General features: G+C 47.8%; 2 protein-coding genes across 2 annotated transcripts in view; both read right to left on the bottom strand.

Moving 5' to 3' along the window:
• Nucleotides 1–1,087: 1,087 nt before the first annotated feature.
• On the bottom strand, nt 1,088–12,627 carry LOC138199578 (putative ferric-chelate reductase 1). Its single transcript, XM_069151758.1, has 15 exons — nt 12,419–12,627; nt 11,277–11,413; nt 10,855–11,035; nt 10,384–10,577; nt 9,981–10,172; nt 8,950–9,051; nt 8,676–8,820; nt 7,245–7,352; nt 5,330–5,442; nt 4,303–4,389; nt 3,927–4,018; nt 2,035–2,093; nt 1,778–1,921; nt 1,343–1,374; nt 1,088–1,269 (listed from the first exon to the last, which is right to left on the bottom strand). The coding sequence occupies exons 1-15, from the start codon at nt 12,603–12,605 to the stop codon at nt 1,180–1,182; spliced, it is 1,863 nt and encodes a 620-aa protein (XP_069007859.1). The 5' UTR covers nt 12,606–12,627; the 3' UTR covers nt 1,088–1,179.
• A 962-nt stretch (nt 12,628–13,589) lies between these two features.
• LOC138199267 (glycogen debranching enzyme-like) overlaps nt 13,590–22,645 on the bottom strand; it is a 37,263-nt gene continuing 28,207 nt past the window's right edge. The window contains 11 exon segments of the mRNA XM_069151207.1: nt 13,590–13,760; nt 13,843–13,976; nt 14,053–14,140; nt 17,376–17,473; nt 17,785–17,996; nt 20,063–20,175; nt 20,681–20,816; nt 21,265–21,382; nt 21,844–22,069; nt 22,246–22,348; nt 22,432–22,607. Coding sequence (XP_069007308.1) covers nt 13,616–13,760; nt 13,843–13,976; nt 14,053–14,140; nt 17,376–17,473; nt 17,785–17,996; nt 20,063–20,175; nt 20,681–20,816; nt 21,265–21,382; nt 21,844–22,069; nt 22,246–22,348; nt 22,432–22,607 — 1,549 coding nt within the window. The 3' untranslated portion in view covers nt 13,590–13,615.

Below are 22,645 nucleotides of genomic sequence, written 5' to 3'. Positions count from 1 at the left end.
TGTGTGTATTGTGTGTATTGTGTGTGTATTGTGTGTGTATTGTGTGTGTATTGTGTGTATTGTGTGTGTGTATTGTGTGTATTGTGTGTATTGTGTGTGTATTGTGTGTGTATTGTGTGTATTGTGTGTATTGTGTGTGTATTGTGTGTGTATTGTGTGTATTGTGTGTGTATTGTGTGTGTATTGTGTGTATTGTGTGTGTATTGTGTGTGTATTGTGTGTATTGTGTGTATTGTGTGTGTATTGTGTGTATTGTGTGTGTTGTGTGTGTATTGTGTGTATTGTGTGTATTGTGTGTATTGTGTGTGTATTGTGTGTATTGTGTGTGTATTGTGTGTATTGTGTGTATTGTGTGTATTGTGTGTATTGTGTGTGTATTGTGTGTATTGTGTGTATTGTGTGTATTGTGTGTATTGTGTGTGTATTGTGTGTATTGTGTGTGTATTGTGTGTATTGTGTGTGTATTGTGTGTATTGTGTGTGTATTGTGTGTATTGATTCTACAGATTATATCCTGCTGGGAAAATGAATATTTACACGTAAAAACAAACGTGTCTTTATGACTAAAAGGGTTTGTAAATCTCAGGTTGCTGTTTTTGAGATGGTAAAACAACATGTTCAAACATTTGGTGGAACAAACATAATTATGGACATGTAGGAGAACAGAGTGTATCCACGGGGCCAATTCCTAAAATAATGATGTCATCTCTTTTGAACTGAACTTTTTAGATCATCTACCATAAAGTACCAAACTCATTTCCCAGGTAGCGTTTCCCATTGCAGATACCAACAGCTTCTCTCTTCATTATCAAATGAAGTCGGCAACGAAGCGCCTCAGAACGGCTACCAACAACAAGAGGTGACTATTAAAAATAAAAACTAAATAATGGAGGGGGTCTAAAAACAGCTGCTGCTCGGTTGCAGCTTTTTCCAGCATTGCTGCCTTCCTCATGAAGGTTATTGGACCTTGTGCCCATTTTTAAATTCCACTCATCCCAGTTGATAAAACCCAAAATAAATAATTAACAAAAAATCTTTACACCATTGTAAAGTGCTGTGTTTATGTAACAACTGTTAACATTGATAACAGTAACCTTTTTTAAAAAAAACAGTAAAACCAGGAGAGATGAAGTGCCGTTGTCGGGACTTTCATCGAGACTTTTCTTCGCTCTTCTTCTGCTCATGACGTCCCGATTCCAGCCAGCAGTGCCACCAGAAAGGGGATGTTTCCGAGGAGGAACAGCGCCACCAGCAGCACATCGACGTCCATCTGAGGAAACAATCTATTACAAATCATCAGTAACTCACCGTTCTGATTTCCTTCAAACCGTCATTTTTCTTACCGTTGTGGATTCCAGTGGAACAGTCGAAGTATCTGAGATCACAGCAGAGAACAGTTAACGCTGCTGCAGCGTAAATAAACCATCAAATAAATAGATTTAGCATCATAATAAGTATTTACTGTGGAAATGTGCTGAATTTAATCAAAATGTTACATTAATCAAATCAATATTATTATTTAATTAAGTGCAATTGCAATTTAATGTAATTATTGCTTCAAACATTTTCCAATTTGATTTATTTATATTTGTATTGAAATGAAAACATCAAATATACAATATAGTGTAATCAAATTCAAAGCAGTCTAATCCAATCCATTCTGTTTTCATGCTCTGCACTGATTAATATTTTATTTCACATTTACTGACAAAAAAAATCGAAGTAATGAACCGACCAAGAACCACTTAACAATCATATTAATATATAAGTATATTTACCTTTGCTGTAAAACTTCCATTTTAAATGAACCTCCAACAGGAAGTAGAACAACAATTCCCAGCCAACAAACCCCCCCATCACCTTCATCAGCCATTGGTTCACAGAGCTGTCAATCAACTTCAGGCCTGTAAATATGGCCGCCACTGTGGTCACATATAAGCAAACACATGAAGACTTACTGCAGGGGTTGACATGGTTGGTGTGGAACATGTTTTTCAGAGAGGATGTATGACATCACAGTGAGGTGAGAGATTACCTGCTAAAGCTTTAATTGCTGCTGCGTTTAAAGCATGTGACCAGTTGAAGACAAACCTCCTGACAAAGAGAAGAAATAGGAAACCATCAGCTGATTCAGGGCGGAGAACAAACAGCTGCACGGATCATCTGTCGCTTCAAACAATTTGGGATTATGAACTTCAAACTTCATTCCTGAACTTGGAAACGGAAAATTGAGAGCAGAGAAGCAGTCGTCAGAGTGGAACAACGAAGGGCTGATTTACTGACATCTCTGATGAAGGTACGAGATTGAGTGTTTATTCCAAAAGATTGCTCATTTATTTTGCACCCTTTGTGTCGGTGATTTCCTAAAATAAAGTGATTCAGGCCATCGACAATTTGGATGGAAAACAACATTTTAATATTTAAATCAACTTCAGCCACAGCAGATTTTTTTTTATTTTTATTTTTTATTTTTTTATTTCACTTTATTAATCCCTGAGGGGAAATGTCTTCACTACAGCAGGGGGTCTCTCAGGGGGGAGCTGCTGCAGCAGGCTGCCACTAGGGCGGCGCCAGGTAACCTGACCTGAGGTGCATGTTTTTGGATGATGGGAGGAAGCTGGAGAACCCGGAGAGAACCCACGCAAGCACAGGGATGGTTGTGGTGGTACATGATCTCTGAGTCTCCACAGTCCACCTTCATGTCCCACCAGCTACAATCAAGCACTGAACGCAACATGTTCCAACTCTAATAACTCAGTTAAAATAAACGTATGACTGAAATGTGCATAAACTCATTATAGACCACAAACACAATGTGAGACATTAAGCCCAGGACGTTAAAATGTGTCAGAGATCGAACGACCAACAGGTTCTTCCACATTTCTATTAATAAAACAGTGAAGTGGTGAAGTTCAAACCATCCTCAGTCTGAACCTCCAACCTGGATGAGAGGTGTTCCAGATACAGGAGATCATTCCTGATACAGGAGATCATTCCAGATACAGGAGATCATTCCTGATACAGGAGATCATTCCAGATACAGGAGATCATTCCAGATACAGGAGATCATTCCTGATACAGGAGATCATTCCAGATACAGGAGATCATTCCAGATACAGGAGATCATTCCAGATACAGGAGATCATTCCAGATACAGAAGATCATTCCTGATACAGGAGATCATTCCAGATACAGAAGATTATTCCTGATACAGGAGATCATTCCAGATACAGGAGATCGTTCCAGATACAGAAGATCGTTCCTGATACAGAAGATCATTCCAGATACAGGAGATCATTCCAGATACAGGAGATCATTCCAGATACAGGAGATCATTCCAGATACAGAAGATCATTCCTGATACAGGAGATCATTCCAGATACAGGAGATCATTCCAGATACAGGAGATCATTCCTGATACAGAAGATCATTCCAGATACAGAAGATCATTCCTGATACAGGAGATCATTCCAGATACAGGAGATCATTCCAGATACAGAAGATCATTCCTGATACAGGAGATCATTCCAGATACAGAAGATCATTCCTGATACAGGAGATCATTCCAGATACAGGAGATCATTCCAGATACAGGAGATCATTCCTGATACAGAAGATCATTCCAGATACAGAAGATCATTCCTGATACAGGAGATCATTCCAGATACAGGAGATCATTCCAGATACAGAAGATCATTCCTGATACAAGAGATCATTCCAGATACAGAAGATCATTCCTGATACAGGAGATCATTCCAGATACAGAAGATCATTCCTGATACAGGAGATCATTCCTGATACAGGAGATCGATTTATTACCTAAATATTATCTATCTATTATTGAGTTGATGAATGTTTTTTGGATTTCAATGAGAAGTGATTTATTTATATGTTTATATCCGACAGCATTTAGAATCAGTGACCTACAGTGGATGTTGTGGTCCACAGCGCAGGAGAGCAAGGACCGGCTGGAGGACGGAAAGAACCAGGACCAGACACCCCAACACAGGGTGGGCTCCCTGCAACACACACACACACACACACACACACACACACACACACACACACACACACACACACATTATAGAATAGTTGAGGTTCTGTCTATAATCTTTAAAGACTCTACGTTAAAATCTCCTAAAATTATAAATGATTTGACTCTTTCTGAATGAAACTGAACTCTTTCTACGATCAATGTTGTTGTTCAGTCGTGATCTCCTCTGATTGGGATCAATACTTCTACCAGAGCATCCCTGTGTTTCCTGTCTGATGTGCAGTGAGGATCTGCAGGTGAAGCACTGACCTCAGACCAGCCCTGAACATGTGAGAAGGAGAGGATGGAGGCGATGAAGGTGGCTGCTACCGTCACACTCATCACTGCAACATGGACCTGCAGGAACACAGGACAACAGCGCTCAGAGGGGCATGTAGTACCAGCAGTGTGCGATAGGGGGCAGGCTTGGCCAGCGTCTGTGGGTGGGGGTGGAGGAGGAGGGGGGGGGGGGGTGCTGCAACACAAACACTGATTCTGATCTCCTCATTTTACTCAGATCAGAGCTTTAAAAACCATCTCATGACGACTCGTCCTCCGTTGCTCCTGGAGTTTCTTCCTGTTTTTGCAGGAAGTCATGGAGGAGGAGGAGGAGGAGAAGGAGAAAGATGAGGAGGAGGAGGAGGAGGAGGAGGAGAAGGAGGAGGAGGAGGAGAAAGATGAGGAGGAGGAGGAGGAGGAGGAGAAGGAGGAGGAGGAGGAGAGTCACTGTCTGCACCTCCTGGTCAAAAGGAGGTCTGCACACACACACACACACACACACACACACACACACACACTCACACACACTCACACACACACACACACACACACTCACACACACACACACACACACACTCACACATTCACACACTCACACACTCACACACACACACACACACACACTCTCTCACACACACACACACACACACACACACACACACACACACACACACACACACACACACACACTGCATTACTGATGCTCCTGGTAAGGTGAAGGTTAATACGGGTTCAAGATATTTCTGTATTTCTGTTTTTAGGATCCTGAACCTCAGTTCTCCCTTCGTCTGGACTTTGAGCTTCTTCATGACTTTATTTATTTCCTTTTCTGTCGGTGTGTTGAAATAGTACCGGCTGATTTTGACATCCAGATGAATATTCATCTCCAGTTACTTCTCCTAACGTCAGTAATTAGATGTAAAGATGAATAATCGTGTAAGCTTTGTCCGACTGTGATAACATTATATTTTGTGTATTTTGCTGAAAGTTGATATATTAACAGTTCAGTGAATCTCACCACAAACCATCCGTCTCTGCTGAACAGCTGCTGTCCTCCGGCTGCCTTCAGATATCTGGCTGCCATCATCCCCACCGAGCCTGAGGTCATCCAGGAGATCAGCATCAGCGCTCCTGGAACACAACGTCCTCTTTAATCCCACTTCTCTTGGTTTCATGACCCAACGTCCATTTCATGGTTTCGTCCCAACATCTGAATCTCTGTGAACTGACTGTGAAACGTTGGTAGAAGTTGAGACCTTCAGTGAAATCTCTATTTGAAGCTGGAAGAATCAGAACCGGAGTCGGGTCACGTCAACTCACAGGAAACCACAAAGTTCCCTGAAGGCTGTCTGGTCACAGCATCACACACCACCCTCTTTACTCCGTCCTTTCACTTGGACACCACCCTCTTTACTCCGTCCTTTCACTTGGACACCACCCTCTTTACTCCGTCCTTTCACTTGGACACCACCCTCTTTACTCTGTCCTTTCACTTGGACACCACCCTCTTTACTCCGTCCTTTCACTTGGACACCACCCTCTTTACTCCGTCCTTTCACTTGGACACCACCCTCTTTACTCCGTCCTTTCACTTGGACACCACCCTCTTTACTCTGTCCTTTCACTTGGACACCACCCTCTTTACTCCGTCCTTTCACTTGGACACCACCCTCTTTACTCTGTCCTTTCACTTGGACACCACCCTCTTTACTCTGTCCTTTCACTTGGACACCACCCTCTTTACTCCGTCCTTTCACTTGGACACCAAGAAATCATCTTTCAGCTGATCTCTTCAACAAATGATGACAGTCATGAAACATTTGAAAAAAACATCATTCAAATTAAAACAGAAAAGAACATGTTTAAGAGCTTTTCTATTCTTCTGCCTTCATGTGGACAGCAATCTTTTGAAAAATCTGAATAATGCTTGTGTTGACAAAACCCCGTCTGACACATTATTAATGTATGAATGTGGACATGAAGAAGCCAATCTGTGAACAGAAAACCAAAACATGCTGATTCTCAAGTTCTCCATCTGCAGTATTCAGTAACTTCAGACAGTTTCAGAGTCTTCTGTCCTACTAGCAGCTCTGTAAAGTTCAACCAATAGAAAGATGAAATAAACTAATGAGATCTGTCAGATATTAATATTCCCGGGTGCCTGAACGCATCGATAATGTTCCCCAGCTCACAGCGAGGAAACAACATCAGACTGAAGTGTCTCATTAAACGTTCACGCAGGCTGACGGTAAGCTCAGCGGTTCATCTGCTGGGAACATGAATGTGTGGAATGGATTCCATGGTTTTCTATGGAGTAGTTGTTGAGATATTTTAGTCTGGACCAGTTAACCAAGTGATTATCAGCACTGTCGTTCAGAGGCAAAGCATCAGAATGACTAAAGCTTCAACACGCCTATGATTTTAAATCTGGACTGAAGAGTGCATGAATTGATCATGAGAATTTTAGATCAAGTTTTTAAACATTGGGAGAATATGTCTGGGCGATGACACCGTGTTGCCTTTAGGGCTGCCCTCCTCTGAGAACCTCTGAGAACCTTGAATATTCAGAAGATAAATGGTCTGTACTTGTATAGTTTTATCACCTTTCGGTCTCAAAGCGCTTTAACATGTTTTCCATTTACACACTAATGAGACAGATCACCATATCAAGGTGCTGCCATCAGGAGAACATTCACACACTGATGGTTCACCATCGGGAGCAACTTAGGGTTCAGTGTCTTGCTCAAGGACACTTAGGCATGTGGACAGGAGGAGCTGGGGATTGAACCACTAACCTGCTGATTAGTGTTCAACCCACTCTACCGACTGAGCCACAGCCTCCCTTAAGATGTTTCACCTGTCGCGCTGTGGGACAAACCAGGTCACAGACTGAGCTCTCTCCAGACCTTTCATCTCTCCACGAATGATCTCACCGTGTGCTTTGAGAATATGAGGCCGTCCAGCTGGTCGAACAAGCGAAGGTCTGGAAATGTTGATCTTGTCAGTGCTGATGAAAGTTTCTGTATGAAACTGGATTTGTCCTGCTGGAGAGACACATGAAACAGACAGTTATTGAAAAACATGTAGCTAGTTCCATTTCTGTTTTTCTGAGTCTAACCCGGGAGGCTCCCACCAGTTAGACTGGAAGACCTCCACTGGAAGAAGAGCCGTACCCAAACCAAACAAACGCAGAGATCTTCAGGAGAAAAAACACCCAAAACAAAGGAATCTGCTGTAACGTGATGGTAACGTGTCAGAGCACCGGGTCACACATCAACTGGAGACACATTTATTTTGAGTGCTTATTCAGAGGACGTCAGCTGAGTTGGTGTTTTCCAGTGTGGCCCGGAATAAACAGACTGATAAAGCAGGTGGTTCTATGAATGTGGCCTGAGAAGATGGTATCTCAGTCCATCACCTGTAGAGGGCAGATCAATACCTTCTGAGTCTCCTGCTCGTGTCCTGAGCAGCAGGAAGATGAAACCCTGATGAGGAACTGGCAGTGTGTTCATCTCCTGATCCTCATCAGGTCCAGAGTTCATCTCCTGATCTTCATCAGGTCCCAAGTTCATCTCCTGATCTTCATCAGGTCCCGAGTTCATCTGCTGATCCTCATCAGGTCACGAGTTCATCTTCTGATCTTCATCAGGTCCCGAGTTCATCTGCTGATCCTCATCAGGTCCCAAGTTCATCTCCTGATCTTCATCAGGTCCCGAGTTCATCTCCTGATCTTCATCAGGTCACGAGTTCATCTCCTGATCTTCATCAGGTCCCGAGTTCATCTCCTGATCTTCATCAGGTCCCGAGTTCATCTGCTGATCCTCATCAGGTCACGAGTTCATCTCCTGATCTTCATCAGGTCCCGAGTTCATCTGCTGATCCTCATCAGGTCACGAGTTCATCTGTTGATCCTCATCAGGTCCCGAGTTCATCTGCTGATCCTCATCAGGTCACGAGTTCATCTCCTGATCTTCATCAGGTCCTGAGTTCCTGGTGTGTGTCTGAGCAGCGCTCTGCTGCGTCCGGATGTTTGAGGCAGCTGAAACTTTATCAGAGAATGAACATCAAAGTTTGTGAAACGTTTCTGGGGAACAAAGAGAAGTCTCAGAGACGACCTGGTGACGAGCTACGATTGTGTTGTTGTGGGTAGAAACTTGTGTGTTTTTGTTGCACTCTGAGTGTCGTGTTGTCGTGTTGGAGAACCCTGTTGCCACGGCGACACAGTTTGGGTAATTAGAAGTGAACGTTTCTCCTCGGACGCCTCGGAAGGTCCAGCAGAGCTGCGTGGTTTCATGTCTGACCTGAAGCATCTTGTTGGTCTGAAGAACCCTCTCCCCCTCCCCCATGGCACCCCGTGTCAGTACCGCTGCTGCTGGGTCCGTGGGCGAACAGGAGGTGGTAGGTTCTGTTGAAGCCGGAGGTCCTCTGAGTAGAAATGATGTTCATGGAGGTGAAGGAGCAGCGGATCACCCCGTCCTGCACTGACGCTCGTACATCAGAAACATTCCCCTGTTGGACAGTTAGAAATCATTTCAGACTCCATCTGCTCAGACATATATATGTAATATCTAATAAGTTAATATTTCATGGTCAAACAAGCCACATCCTGATCTCGATCATTATTATAAGAAGTGGTACCAGAGGAAGAAGCTGTGGAGCCGTTTGTCCTCTTGAGAAGGCATGTTGTACCCTCACCAGTCCGACACTGCTAACACCACAAATATAAATGTCATCGTCTCCCTGAGGAAAGAAGAAGAATGATTTTAACACAAGCAACTTCATCAACCACTGATCTCTTCTTTTGTCTCAAATCAACACAAACCTGTGTTTGGAAAAAAAATCTATCATGGAGCAGGAGGAAGTCATAACTCTCCTGTTTAAGTTTTCCTGGTTACATCACTTCAGTACGCTCACATTTCTGACTTCAACATTCACCTGAGACTGAAGCAGAGCGCACATCAGCTTTTATGTCCAATTTTTGTGGAACAGAAAGAAGTCAAAGTGAGACCAGTCCAGAGGGAGGAACTCGCCTGATTGTGAACCAGCTGAGTGGGAGTGGTGTCATGTTGGAGAACCTTGTTGCCATGGCGCCACAGTTCAGGTGGTTTGTTTTTAATGAACCCTCAGACGTCACAGCCATAAAACATAAAAAAGTTTGTAGCTTCAGGTCTGTAAAATGGTTCTGATCCAGAAGTGTCTTCAGCTGCAATACCAGCGAGTGCCACTAGAGGTCGGCTCCAAAAAGCCTCCGGCTCCATAGACTCCCATTCAACTTCTCTCATCAAATCCAAAGTGAATAAAATGTGTCCATCAGTTATGACAGTCTGATTCGGGAGCATGAATTCATGACTCACTGCTTCATGCTGGAGAATCTCTGAAGCATTTCAAGCCTCTCCGTCATCATCATGATTCCCTGAGTTTGACACTAAAATGAATGAGTGCTCTGCTCAAGTCCATGTTTAAATCTCAAACATGCACATAGACATACAAAGACAGATGCTCATCACTGCTCATTCCTGTTCGCAAACATCAGCATCAGTCTCTGACCTCCTTCATCCCTCATATGTGACCAAGGTCTCAGATGTGTGCTGTTCAACACAAATACATGAAGAGCTTTCCAGAAACAAAGTTCAGAACACATGAAGCACTTCAGAGAGTTTTAACTTTACCATCATTTGGTCGTCTGAGAATCCAAAAGAGATGTATCCATCAGAGGGGCCGGACATCTCGTAGCGTGCGGCAGCACCAGGCAGCATCATGGCTGACAGGAAGTAACAGTGTGCGTTGACTGTAGGGTCGCAGTGTGACGGATGACTGAAGCACACCTTGGAGACACCACAGTCTGCGCTGGAGATGTTCTGCTGGCAGGAAAAGATCATGTTCATTTAACCAGAGGAACTCAGCTCAGCCCTGCTGCTCATGGATGAAAGAACGATGCACCGAGGAAACCATAAACAAATGTTGTAGACAGACAGAATGAAGACAGTAGTTTAAATAGATCTGAAGAACATTCAGTAATTGACAGCTCTTCATATTCAATCCACCACCCTGTTCCTGTATCACTATACTCACAGCAGGTGGTGCAGGTTGTATCGTGGTTGTTCTTGCTGGTGAAATGGTGGGACTGGTTGCAGTGGGAGGAGTTTCAGATCCACCGGTGGAGGTCAGGACATCACTGGTCACATCAACCCAGAACCTGCTGAAATTCTCCACAAAGGACACACTGAGACACAAAGAGGCTGGATGGACCGGAGGAAGCATTCCTGCTGCTCACACTCAACTCATTCACTCTTATTCACTCTCATCACAGGATGAAGTCCAACCGTCACAAACACCAGAGCCCATCTTCCCTTTTCTGAGACTTAAATGTACCATCACATCATTACTACAGTACAAGTACATCTCTCCAAATATAACAAAGTCCAAAATAATGAGAATAAAAGAAAATCTTTGGAAGTCAAAGTAAAAAATATGCTGCATTCAAAGCACTCAAACAAGCAAAATCTCCTTTAGAAGTGACTAAAGTACTAATGTCCAATCAGCGTCGGGGATTATAGACTTTAACGACAAGCTTTGTTGAGTTATGTGACTCATGACAATTAAACAGAAGGTAATATTTTAATAAACCGTACTGGAACTGAATATCTCTCATGTTTCCTGAAGATCTCCACATGACCTGAATGGAGTTTTTGGCAGAATCTGATTGGTGGGAGACAGCTGAGTCCTGGAGACACACACACACACACACACACACATACACACACATACACATACACACACACACACACACACACACACACACACACACACACATACACACACACACACACACACATACACACACACACACACACACACACACACACACAGAGAGAAAAGGTGGACCTCCGTTAACCGTGCCGGTCTTGATAATGTTGAAGAACCGGTTCCGTTCCTGAGGTCTGACTGTATCAGAGGAATCTCACCTGTCTGAGGCTGCAGGTGAGCAGGCGGCCGGCCCCCTCCGTCAGGGTATAAGAGCCCACAGCAGACCACCCCCCCACTTCTCTCGCCTGTAACAGGAAACCAATAAACGGTGTGGTGGGAGGAGCCTGGAGATTAACTGGAAACAAACAAAACAAACAAACAATAAGCACAAAACAACCCTGAGCAGAGCTCCCTTCACTCTCTCCTGCAGGAAGGAGCTCAACTCCAACCTCCTCTCCCGCAGCAGTCGACCCACGCTGGGATCCGGGTCTCTGGAAGCCTCCTCAATACTTTTAATCCTGGCTTCAAGGTGTTTGACAGCAGACCTGATTTTAGCGGTGGAGTTTGAGGTGTACCGCTGGCAGAAAACACGATCTGTGCCTCTCCGACCTCCCACCACTGTTTCAGACAACTGAAACGAACTTCTTCAGTTTTCCACTGCTGCCAAAAAACCTCAACGCTCTGACAAAAAGTTGATTATTAAAGTGCCAGTAAGAGTTCACCCTTTCACCCGGGGAGGTTATCAAGCCTGAACTGAGGAGGTGCTGGTCGGTGAACCCAACTGGACTGATTGTACTGTTTAGTCTGGAACTGAGACTGACAGATGTAAATCCTGTTATTCTGACCCGAACCCATGTGGACTGTCTGGTTGGTGGGTGTTTGACTCTCCATGTATCCAACGGATCCAAGTGTGTGATGATGTTGTGGAGACTCTGAGATGACTGTGGTTCCTCATTAGTTCTGTCCATGGTGAAGATAGAGTCCAGTTGAAATCCCCTCCGATGATCAGCTGCTCCTGATGGCAGTTCTGCAGTTGTTTTTTCAGCGTAGTGAAGAAGCTTTCTGGCCCCTGATTTGGTGCATATAAGTTGACGAAGCAGTAAAACCTATTTGTGACTTGTACCAAGAGGATGACATCCTCTGATTCATGGTCTTGTCTTTCAGAGGGACAACGCTGTTCAATGTTGTTCACAGAGAGGCTGCTGCATGGTCAACACGGTAAACATGTTTTGTTATTTGGGTGGTCTTTCCCTTTAAGAGAAAGCGTTTTTTTTTCCAGGAACATTTGTCCTTTGGGACTTTAAGTTGTGACCGTCATCCCCGTCACGATTAATCTACTCGACCCCCAGGTTCAGCTCACCTTTGACCCGGTCTCCAGGTGTGAAGCTGCTGCGCTCCGTGGTGACGGTGAAGGGCGAGGGTCCCGTCTGGGGGGTCTGCCCGGAGTGACGAGGTCGCATGTCCTCACAACTGTCCATAACCAGACCGGAGCTGAAGCACCGGATCACCGGACAAACACTCAGCAGCAGCAACACAGGAAGAAGCATTTAGACTAGAGGAGACGGTTCACATGAATCCACCTGGGGACAGGGGACACAGCAGGACGGACACAAAGGGGCTATTCAGAGGAGGAGCTCAGGTGGAGGAAATAAACACTGAGAGGAGGGAGGGAGGGAGGGAGGGAGAGACAGAGGAAGGAACAGAAGGAGGGAGGGAGGAACAGAGGGAGGAGCGAGGGAGGGAGAGACAGAGGAAGGAACAGAGGGAGGGAGGGAGGAACAGAGGGAGGAGCAAGGGAGGGAGGGAGGGGTACGAGAGAAGGAGGAGGGAGGGACAGAGGGAGGAACAGAGGGAGGAGGAGGAGGATACAGAATACAGAACCAAGAGTGGCACCATGTCGACATCTAAACTGTTGCAGGAAAAAGACATCCTGGCTCTGCAGAGAGAAATTATTATTTATTACTTATTATTATTTATTATTATTATTATTAAACAGATCGCTTTATGACTGCTTCACCAGCTTGAAATATCATTCACTATTCTGTGCTGATATTTCAGCTGTTATTGATCAGTGAGTCTCCGGTCCGTCCACCTCCTCAGGTTCCAGGTGTTGCATCACCTCTGGTTCACCATCAAACCACCGGAGCAGCTTTCAACCAGCCGGCATCGACCACCGTATAAAATATGTTGTGGTTTGAAACTCTGCCAACACTGCTGCTGGAACTACCTTAAAGAAACAAGTGCTTGGTTTCAGATTCATCGTACCTAGCCACGCCCACTGGATGCTGATTGGTCCGTCCCTCAGCGAGGCTCAGCAAACTTTAAAGCAAACAGGGTTTCCAGCCTGTACACATGAAGGACTGAAGCTGTGAGCGATGGTCTTTATATCTGTGAAACCATGAACGGAGCATCAAAAAGGTCTTAAAGAAGATTTTCCACCGAGAGGAAACTTCTTACGATCATAAACACAACTCAAACATTCACAACGTACACAGGCTAAGACATGACTGCAAAAGGAAGACACTGAAATGTTGTTTCTTCACTTGTTTTTATTTCTTTAAACTCTGGTTCTCTGGGCTGCAGAGCTCAGATCATACAGGACCTCCAAGATGGCCGCCATGGACGAGGCGTGGCTGTCGCAGCTGAACGAGCAGGGACGGCCGTCCTCATTGGTCAGCTCAGGGAGACCTTTCCACGGTGACCTGTGGGAAAACATCACAAACGTGAAGCTCACTCGTTACTTCCGTGGTTTCTCCCGAGTGGCTCCAGACGATGAGTTCGTACCTCTCCAGGTGGACGGCGTGACGAGACAGAATGTTTTTCACCACCTTAACAGTTCTCTCGTACATCTCCTTTCCAAGTTTCTTTGCAAAGTAGAGTTTGGCTCTCAGGAAGTACCCGACGGGCCACAGCCACTCCTGGAACAGGAAGTTAGAAAGAGTCTGAGGCTGCGACAACACATGACAGAAGACCTGCTGCTGGACGGGTCATTACCGGGCCCTGGTGGTAGTTGAACCCTCGAGCCTGGTGGAAGTTATCATTGTCCAAGTTATTGTTGTAGACTCCACAGTACACCAGGTCACTGCAGGACAGACAAACAGCTGCTGTTGAAAGGAGGACACATCAGGTTCACACTGTTGGTTGTGATGCTGATGGTAGAGAAGAAGAAGAAGTAAAGGAAGTAGAAGAAACAGAAGAAGAAACAGAAGAAGAAGAAGTAAAGTTACATGTGTGTGTCCTGTGCTCTCTTTCTTTGTCCGCCCCCAGGTCGCCCCCATGATCCTGCCTGCAGCTACCAGCTGAAACCCCTGATTGAAGTGGCTGCCGTCAATCAGCTGATTGGTGCCCCAGTGGATAAGAAGCTGTTGAAGCCAGGCAGACAATCCCTGTGGGCCAGCTAGCACCTGACATCGTGTGTGTAGGTGTTTTGATGTGCCTCTGTCAGGAGTCCTGTTTTCCTCCGTTTTACCCCCGATCACCTCTCCTCCTGTTCCCTCAGTCCCCTGTCTGCTTGTTCTGTGTCCTCCTCTCCTCCTGTCCCCTCGGTCCCCTGTCTGCTTGTTCTGTGTCCTCCTCTCCTCCTGTCCCCTCGGTCCCCTGTCTGCTTGTCCTGTGTCCTCCTCTCCTCCTGTCCCCTCGGTCCCCTGTCTGCTTGTTCTGTGTCCTCCTCTCCTCTCCTCCTGTCCCCTCAGTCCCCTGTCTGCTTGTTCTGTGTCCTCCTCTCCTCCTGTCCCCTCAGTCCCCTGTCTGCTTGTTCTGTGTCCTCCTCTCCTCCTGTCCCCTCGGTCCCCTGTCTGCTTGTTCTGTGTCCTCCTCTCCTCTCCTCCTGTCCCCTCAGTCCCCTGTCTGCTTGTTCTGTGTCCTCCTCTCCTCCTGTCCCCTCGGTCCCCTGTCTGCTTGTCCTGTGTCCTCCTCTCCTCCTGTGTTCCCTCAGTCCCTTGTCTGCTTGTTCTGTGTCCTCCTCTCCTCACCTCCCGTGGCCACGCCCCTCACAGGTCCCAGCAGCTGCAGCCACTCACCCCGGATCACCTCCTGCAGGTGTGCTGCATCTCCCTGATCACCTCCCCGGACTATATGTACCCTGCCCCTGCACTCCTCTGGTTGTCGGTGCATTAGTTAGTCACCCGTCTGTTCTCCGTCTGTCTTGTTCCCGTTCCTCCGGCTCCTGTTCCACCTGCAGAGCTCCCTGTCGGAGTCACCAGTTGGTGGAGTTGCCCTCCCGACTTGGAGGATATAGACCCCGTTTCTTCCAGCGGTCCTGTCCGCTGGTCTGCCTGCTGTCCTGCCAGCCGTGTCTCCCCAGATCAGTCGGTTGAGTTGCCCTCCCGACTGGAAGCAAGTGGACACGATAGGTGCCACCTTTTGGTTTGGTTGTTCGTTTGTTTGTTTTTATTTATGGAAATAAAAGACTGTATTTTGGAACCGATACCCAAGTCTGTGAGCCTGCATTTGGGTCCTGGTAAACACCACCTCATGACAGAATGAACCAACCAAGGAAGGACCCAGCGGCCACAGACTCTGGTCCGAGGTACATGACTTAATTCAATATTTTGCCAGTCGGGCCTGCCGGAATGATCCCGTTTCCGCTGAACCCAGGACTGGGTTTGAGGGAACCCGCCTGGCTTTCTGGGACCCCCCCAGAAGGAGGCGACGCCAGGGTCACCGGCCATCCGGTCCTGCTACGCCCTTGGTCTCTGGACGTGTAGCCGTCAGTCGCTATGAGCGAGCCCACAGCCCAGTCAGTCGCCACTATGGACTCTCTACCCCCGCAGCGCCGGCGAGCAATCCAGATGCCATTCGGGACGAGGAGTTGGTCCACAGGATCATGCAGGCCCTGCCTCCAGCTGCGGCCAATGATCCAGACACCATCCGGGCCAGGGCGTTGGCCCGCAAGGGCCTGCAGCGTGGCCTACGCAGCAGTAGCGCTGCTCCTCCATTCCCTGTCGCTGGACAGGTCATCGACGCCCTGTCTCCAGCTCCTCCATCCTCCAGCGCAGTCGACGCTCCGTCCTCCGGCGCGGTCGACGCCCCTCGTCCAGCTCCTGCTGCCTCTGGGTGGGTCGATGCCCCACCTCCAGCTTCCGGCGCGGTCGACCCAACTCCAGCGCGGTCGTCGCCCCGCCTCCTGCGCCGTCCCCTGGCGCGGTTGACACACCTCCTCTAGCTCCTGCTGCCTCTGGGTGGGCAGTCGACTCTCCGTCCTCTGGCACAGCCGACGTCCCGCCTCCGGCTCCTGCTGCCTTCGGGTGGGTCGAAGCCCTGCCTCATCATCATCCCCCAGAGAGGTCCCCCGAGCCCGTCCTGCCCCGTGGGCGTCCTCCGGAGAGATCCCCTGAACCTGTCCTGCCCTGTGGCCATCCTCCAGAGCAGTCACCCCAGGCCATCCTGCCCCGTGCCCGTCCTCCATCCACCTAGGTTTCCCTTCTCGTGTCTTGTGTTGTTGTGGTCCTCCGTCCCCCCTCCTCCCGTCCGGTCCAGTTTTGGTCGCCGAGAGGCTCCCTTTGAGGGGGGGTACTGTCAGGAGTCCTGTTTTCCTCTGTTTTGCCCCCGATCTCCTCTCCTCCTGTGTCCCCTCAGTCCCCTGTCTGCTTGTTCTGTGTCCTCCTCTCCTCCCGTGGCCACGCCCCTCACCGGTCCCAGCAGCTGCAGCCACTCACCCCGGATCACCTCCTGCAGGTGTGCTGCATCTCCCTGATCACCTCCCCGGACTATATGTACCCTGCCCCTGCACTCCTCTGGTTGTCGGTGCATTAGTTAGTCCTCCGTCCATTCTCCGTCCTGTTCCCGTTCCCATTCCTCCGGCTCCTGTTCCACCTGCAGAGCTCCCTGTCGGAGTCACCAGTTGGTGGAGTTGCCCTCCCGACTTGGAGGATATAGACTCAGTTTTTTCCAGCGGTCCTGTCCAGTGGTCTGCCCGCTGTCCTGCTGGCCGTGTCTCCCTGCATCAGTCGGTTGAGTTGCCCTCCCGACTTGGAAGCAAGTGGACGCTGTAGGTGCCACCTTTTGGTTTGTTTGTTTGTTTTTATTTCTGGAAATAAAAGACTGTATTTTGGAACCGATACCTGAGTCTGTGAGCCTGCATTTGGGTCCTGGTAAACACTGCCTGTGCATTGGTAGGTGAACATTTAGCTAGATTATGGAGTGTGGTAGGTTGAACATGATGGGAGGAGGAGGAGGTCTTTGTTCATGTCAGACAATGAGATACAACAGCTCCCAAATAATTTACAAAATCTGAGTTCCTCCACATCTAACCCTCCCAACAGGTCACTGATGAAGTTACCTGATGGTCTTCAATACTCAGGAAACATGAGACTCACTCAGGATCCAGCGTCTTCATTCCCAGAGGACCCAGCAGCTTCTTCTCAGCTACAGTCAGAGCCTCCCAGGCTTTTTCAACAGAGAACAGTTCAGGAGCCTACGACACACACACACTTCCGGGCCTTACTGTTACATCCCTTATAACTTCAACATGACCTTTAACCTTGAATAAATCCTTCTAAGAGTGAATGATTAATGTTATGAGCAACTGTTTCTGTTCCCAAACAAACCTCAGATATTCAATGTTTTTGACTGAGCACGAACAGATGAAACATATACAACAGATTATTCAGTCTCTGAACGCTGAATCCCTCAAACACGCTCCAATATCAAAACTGGCTTCTGAAAACTAAAATTTGATTTACTTCACAATGTTTACAGTCAGGCATCGCCACTGTGTCTACTTACCACCGTCATAGCTATGGGGAAGTTGGGCCGCAGCTGGTAGTCACACCAGGGGCTGGAGGCCCCCACACTGTCCTTGTAGATGCCTCGTTTGTGGACCAGCTCAGGTCGGTCCTCCTCAGGGTTCTGGGGATCAGGAGAAATGTAGAACTTCCTCTCAAAGTTCTCCTGGATCTTACGGTTCCACTCCACATATGACACCGAATACGTCTGTCCTGAAAGAGAACCATGTTTAAAGACGGTTGTTCAGCTGGAACATTCATGAAGCTGTGATCTGAAGAAAACTGAATCATAGTGTTAATACTGTAAAACTCATAATAAAAGTTTTATTCAAAACCACAGATGTAATATTCTTCTGTGGAAAACATCAGTTCAGACTAGTAATAATCTGTCCTCCATGATGGCCCACCACCTCCAACCTACAGATATTGGTGACTTCCATGAAAACTTCTCTAGTTGTATGTTTGAGGGTTTTCCTGCTTGAACTGTTGGATCACTGCTGGTTCTTGGAGCTCAATCAGTCTGAATCTGACAGACTTTTTGAACACGTGTGCTGGCGGGGTGTGGTTTGGCTCAGCTGCAGGAGGGACTGATTGGGGGAGTGGTTCAGGGAACGGTGCCTGGAAGAGGCTTCATTAGCTCAGCTGAATCACATCCCTGATTGTCCCTCCTGAACCCAGATAAAACCAAGCAGGTCACCAGACAGGAGGAGGACACGGAGCAGCAGGAGGACGCAGCAGCAGGGTGGCTGCAGCAGCAGGGTGGCTGCTGCACAGAGCACACAGAAATTGCGTGTGATCATTGGACATTTGTGGTGGGTGAAATAAAACACCTTTGGAAACCATACTTCTGAGGATTGTTGTCAGTCGTGCTGTAAAGAACCCACTAGTGATAGGAAGATGCCTGTCACATGTATTTCAAACATTTATTTTTAAACCCCCTTTCTTCTTTTCCAACAGTTTCAGGAAGCTCTATCGGTGTTGGCGTGATAACGCCACACACTTCAAAAGAGAAGTCGGAGATGAAATAGAATGCTTCCAGCTGTTAAAGGGCTAGAAATCAAATCATTTTTCCACAGGACTGTAAAAGTGCGTTGGAAAGCAGATATAAAGTGTTTGCTGGTCCACATATTTCTCCACCTGACTGTGATAGAATTAAAGACACAGGAATATTCAGGTATAATTATTGAATTACCTTCAGTGCTGAAAAATGGTTTTATGTTGTTCTGTTAACTTTAGCATCTTCATCACCTGGTTGTGATGTTGTGATGCTGTGTTGTTGTGATGATGTTGTGTTGTGATGATGTGTTGTGATGTTGTGGTGTTGTGATGTTGTGTTGTGATGATGTGTTGTGATGTTGTGGTGTTGTGATGTTGTGTTGTGATGATGTTGTGATGTTGTGTTGTTGTGATGTGTTGTTGTGATGTGGTGTTGTTGTGGTGTTGTGTTGTGATGTGACGTTGTGTTGTGACGTGTTGTGGTGTTGTGATGTTGTGTTGTGATGTTGTGATGTGATGTTGTCATGTGATGTTGTGATGTTGTGTTGTCATGTGTTGTGATGTTGTTGTGTTGTTATGTTGTGTTGTGTTGTCATGTTGTGATGTTGTGTCATGTTGTGATGTGTTGTGTTGTGATGTTGTGTTGTGTTGTCATGTTGTGATGTTGTGATGTTGTGATGTGTTGTGTTGTGTTGTCATGTGTTGTGATGTTGTGTTGTGATGTTGTGATGTGTTGTGTTGTCATGTGTTGTGATGTTGTGTTGTGATGTTGTGATGTGTTGTGTTGTCATGTGTTGTGATGTTGTGTTGTTGTGTTGTGATGTTGTGATGTGATGTTTACAGCCTCTGTGGTTCTGTTGTGTCTCAGTCGTGTTCAGACTCCCGAGAAGTGATTCCATACAAAGTCAATTCAAGGACGTGAAAATGTCCTCACAAGTTGAAAACATTGAACTTGAGCAGCGGTCCAGTTGTGAGTAAGGCAGGCGAACATTCTGTTGGTGTTTGGTCTGAACGTCTTCAAAGAGAAGCAGGTGTTGACGGGGAACACTGCCCCCTCCTGGCTGTTTCTGATGTGACCGATGTGCTGCCAGACACTGACCTCTCCACCGCTCTGATGAGTCAAAGATCTTTGTGAAGCTCATATTTCAAAGAGCAACAGATGGGATGGTGAAGAACACGGAGAGATTTGAAATCAGTGGTGAACTCCTTCAGATCATCACCAGTGTTAAAGTTGTGTGTTTGTGTCAGTGTGTTGTCTGCACACTGTGAATGACTGGCTGTACCTCCTCTGTGTATGCTGACTGACACGTAGGGGAAGTTCCCGTTACTGTGGAGCTCCACGAGCCAGCGGACAGCAGACTTACACAGACCGACCAGCTCCACGGCAGAGCCGTCCCTGTAACACACACACACACACACACACACACACACACACACACACACACACACAACCCGTACATACACACATATACCCGTTAACACCTCTACACACCTCTACACCTGTAAACCTAAAGGGGTCCCCCTCCTCAGGTGGAGAGAAAACTAACACTCCTGAAGAGTCTCAGCTGTTCACAGTTTACAATCTGAAATTGAAACAGGAACTCCTGGCAGCACCGTGACACAGAATCACTACAGTGGACTGTTGGAGACGGTCATCCACGCCATCGTCCTGATGTCGTGTGTGTGTGTGTGTGTGTGTGTGTGTGTGTGTGTGTGTACACAGGTTTGTTCAGGAATGGTGACCGACCAGTTTGTCTCAGACAACCAGCTCGTTTATCAGCCGACACAAAACCTCTTCATGCAACATGATGCGGTCCGGTTAGAGTTACACAGGAGACCAGAGGAGGTGTTGTGACAGGAGACCAGAGGAGGTGTTGTGACAGGAGACCAGAGGAGCGAACCTGGGTGTAGCAGGGATCCCCTTGTTGTGGGCCCTCTCACTCTCCCCCATCTTGTCCATCCAGGTTCCACAGTTGGAGCGGTTCCCCCCATAGATGAAGCCGGTGGTCTGGTCCACTCCAGCCTCCACGTTGTATCCTGGTTGGAGGGAGATGAGCTGCTGTCAGTCAGCAGGAGGCGGAGCCTTCACTGTGTTCTCATGAAGGAAACAATCAAACTGTCAGGAGACGTTAGTGTTGTTAGACTGTACTGGTTTGAATCCCCTGTTGTGACCAGCTGCAGTAGAACCCTGAACAGCTACAATAGAACCCTGAACAGCTGCAGTAGAACCCTGAACAGCTACAATAGAACCCTGAACAGCTGCAGTAGAACCCTGAACAGCTACAATAGAACCCTGAACAGCTGCAGTAGAACCCTGAACCAGCTGCAGTAGAACCCTGAACAGCTGCAGTAGAACGTGTTCCACCAACTAAACACAAGCTGATAAACTGAGATATCTGAAATTCAGCAGTCTGAAGCTCATCTGGTAGATGAAGAAGTGATGAAGCTGATCTGTGATCAGAAGTGTTGGTGGACGTTGAAGAACCTTCATCAGTGATGTTTCTGTCCGACTGTCCAGCGTCCGTCTCTCCCGTCTCTCTGAACCAGATCCCCTGCAGGTGTCTCTGCATCACCTCCTGGATCACATCACACAGAGGCTGGTTCTGAAGGAGGAGCACACGGGTCACATTCTTCCTGTATCACTCCACCCTCCAACCCCTGCCCTCCAGCCGCCACCTCCACCACCATCCACCCTCTACTCTCCACTCTCCACTCTCCACCATCCACCCTCCATCCTCCATCCACTCTCCATCCACCCTCCACCATCCACCCTCCACCCTCCATCCACTCTCCACCCTCCACTCTCCATCCTCCATCCACTCTCCACCCTCCACCATCCACCCTCCACCCTCCACCCTTCACCCTCCACCCTCTCTCCACTCTCCAACCTCCACCCTCCACTCTCCAACCTCCACCCTCCATCCTCTCTCTACTCTCCACTCTCCACCCTCCACCCTCCATCCACTCTCCACCCTCCACCCTCCATCCACTCTCCACTCTCCACCCCCCGCCCTCTACCCCCACCTCATGATGGGAGCCAATGAGAAGAGAGCAGCGGTCCTACCCAGGCCCCGGCCGGCTGAGGCTGAGACCCGTTGGTGGGGTAGATCCTGGAGACGGGACAGCGGAGGATGGAGATCCCGTCAGGTACCAGCGAACAGAACTCCTGGACACACTGCAGCCACCACCACACAGCGTCCCTGCTGTTGTAGCGCGCGCTGCCACTGAGACCCAGCAGGTTGGCGATGAGGCCGTAACGCAGCGTCCCGGCGAAGGACAGGAGGACGTTCCTGTGGAGGGAACGATGAGCAGAGCGGGATCCATTGAACAGAGGGAAGTATGTCAGAGTTCGGACGCACGGCGGCTTCTTTCTCCTCCACAGAACGTTGAACACTCGTCTGAGTCAGAGGAGGTTGTGGTGGTGTGAGAAGCGTCCTCTGTCGTTGGGACGGTGCTGAGGACTCACCTGGCCTCCAGGTGTCTGCCGGTCAGCAGCAACAGTCCTCTGACAGACATGAAGGTGTCTCGACCCCAGCAGCGGAAAGTCCCGGCACAGAAGTGAGGAAGACCTGAAGGAAAGACAGACAACAAGGGGGCGGGGCTTACTGAGGCCCTGATATATACCGTCATTTACATCAGAGAGAGGACACACCTGCAGCCAGGGACACACAGCGGTGGTCCTCCTGGTTGGTGACATCACTGAGGGGGTGTGTTCCATCCTTCAGGTGAGGAGAGAGGGGAGGGGGTGTCCAGCTAGGACTGACACCACACATCTGCACCGAACCCAGAGACAGCTGTTTGACCAGGCTGGAGCCGTCCTGAACAAATCTACAGGAGAGACACCAGGGACATCATCAGAGACAGGT

This window comes from Embiotoca jacksoni, unplaced genomic scaffold (assembly GCF_022577435.1).
Source record: "Embiotoca jacksoni isolate LCO1_2020_lvr unplaced genomic scaffold, fEmbJac1.0.p SCAF_17, whole genome shotgun sequence".
NCBI classification, from domain to species: Eukaryota; Metazoa; Chordata; class Actinopteri; family Embiotocidae; genus Embiotoca; species Embiotoca jacksoni.
The sequence above is the reverse complement of the archived record's forward strand: the minus strand, read 5'-3'. Positions and strand labels throughout refer to the sequence as shown.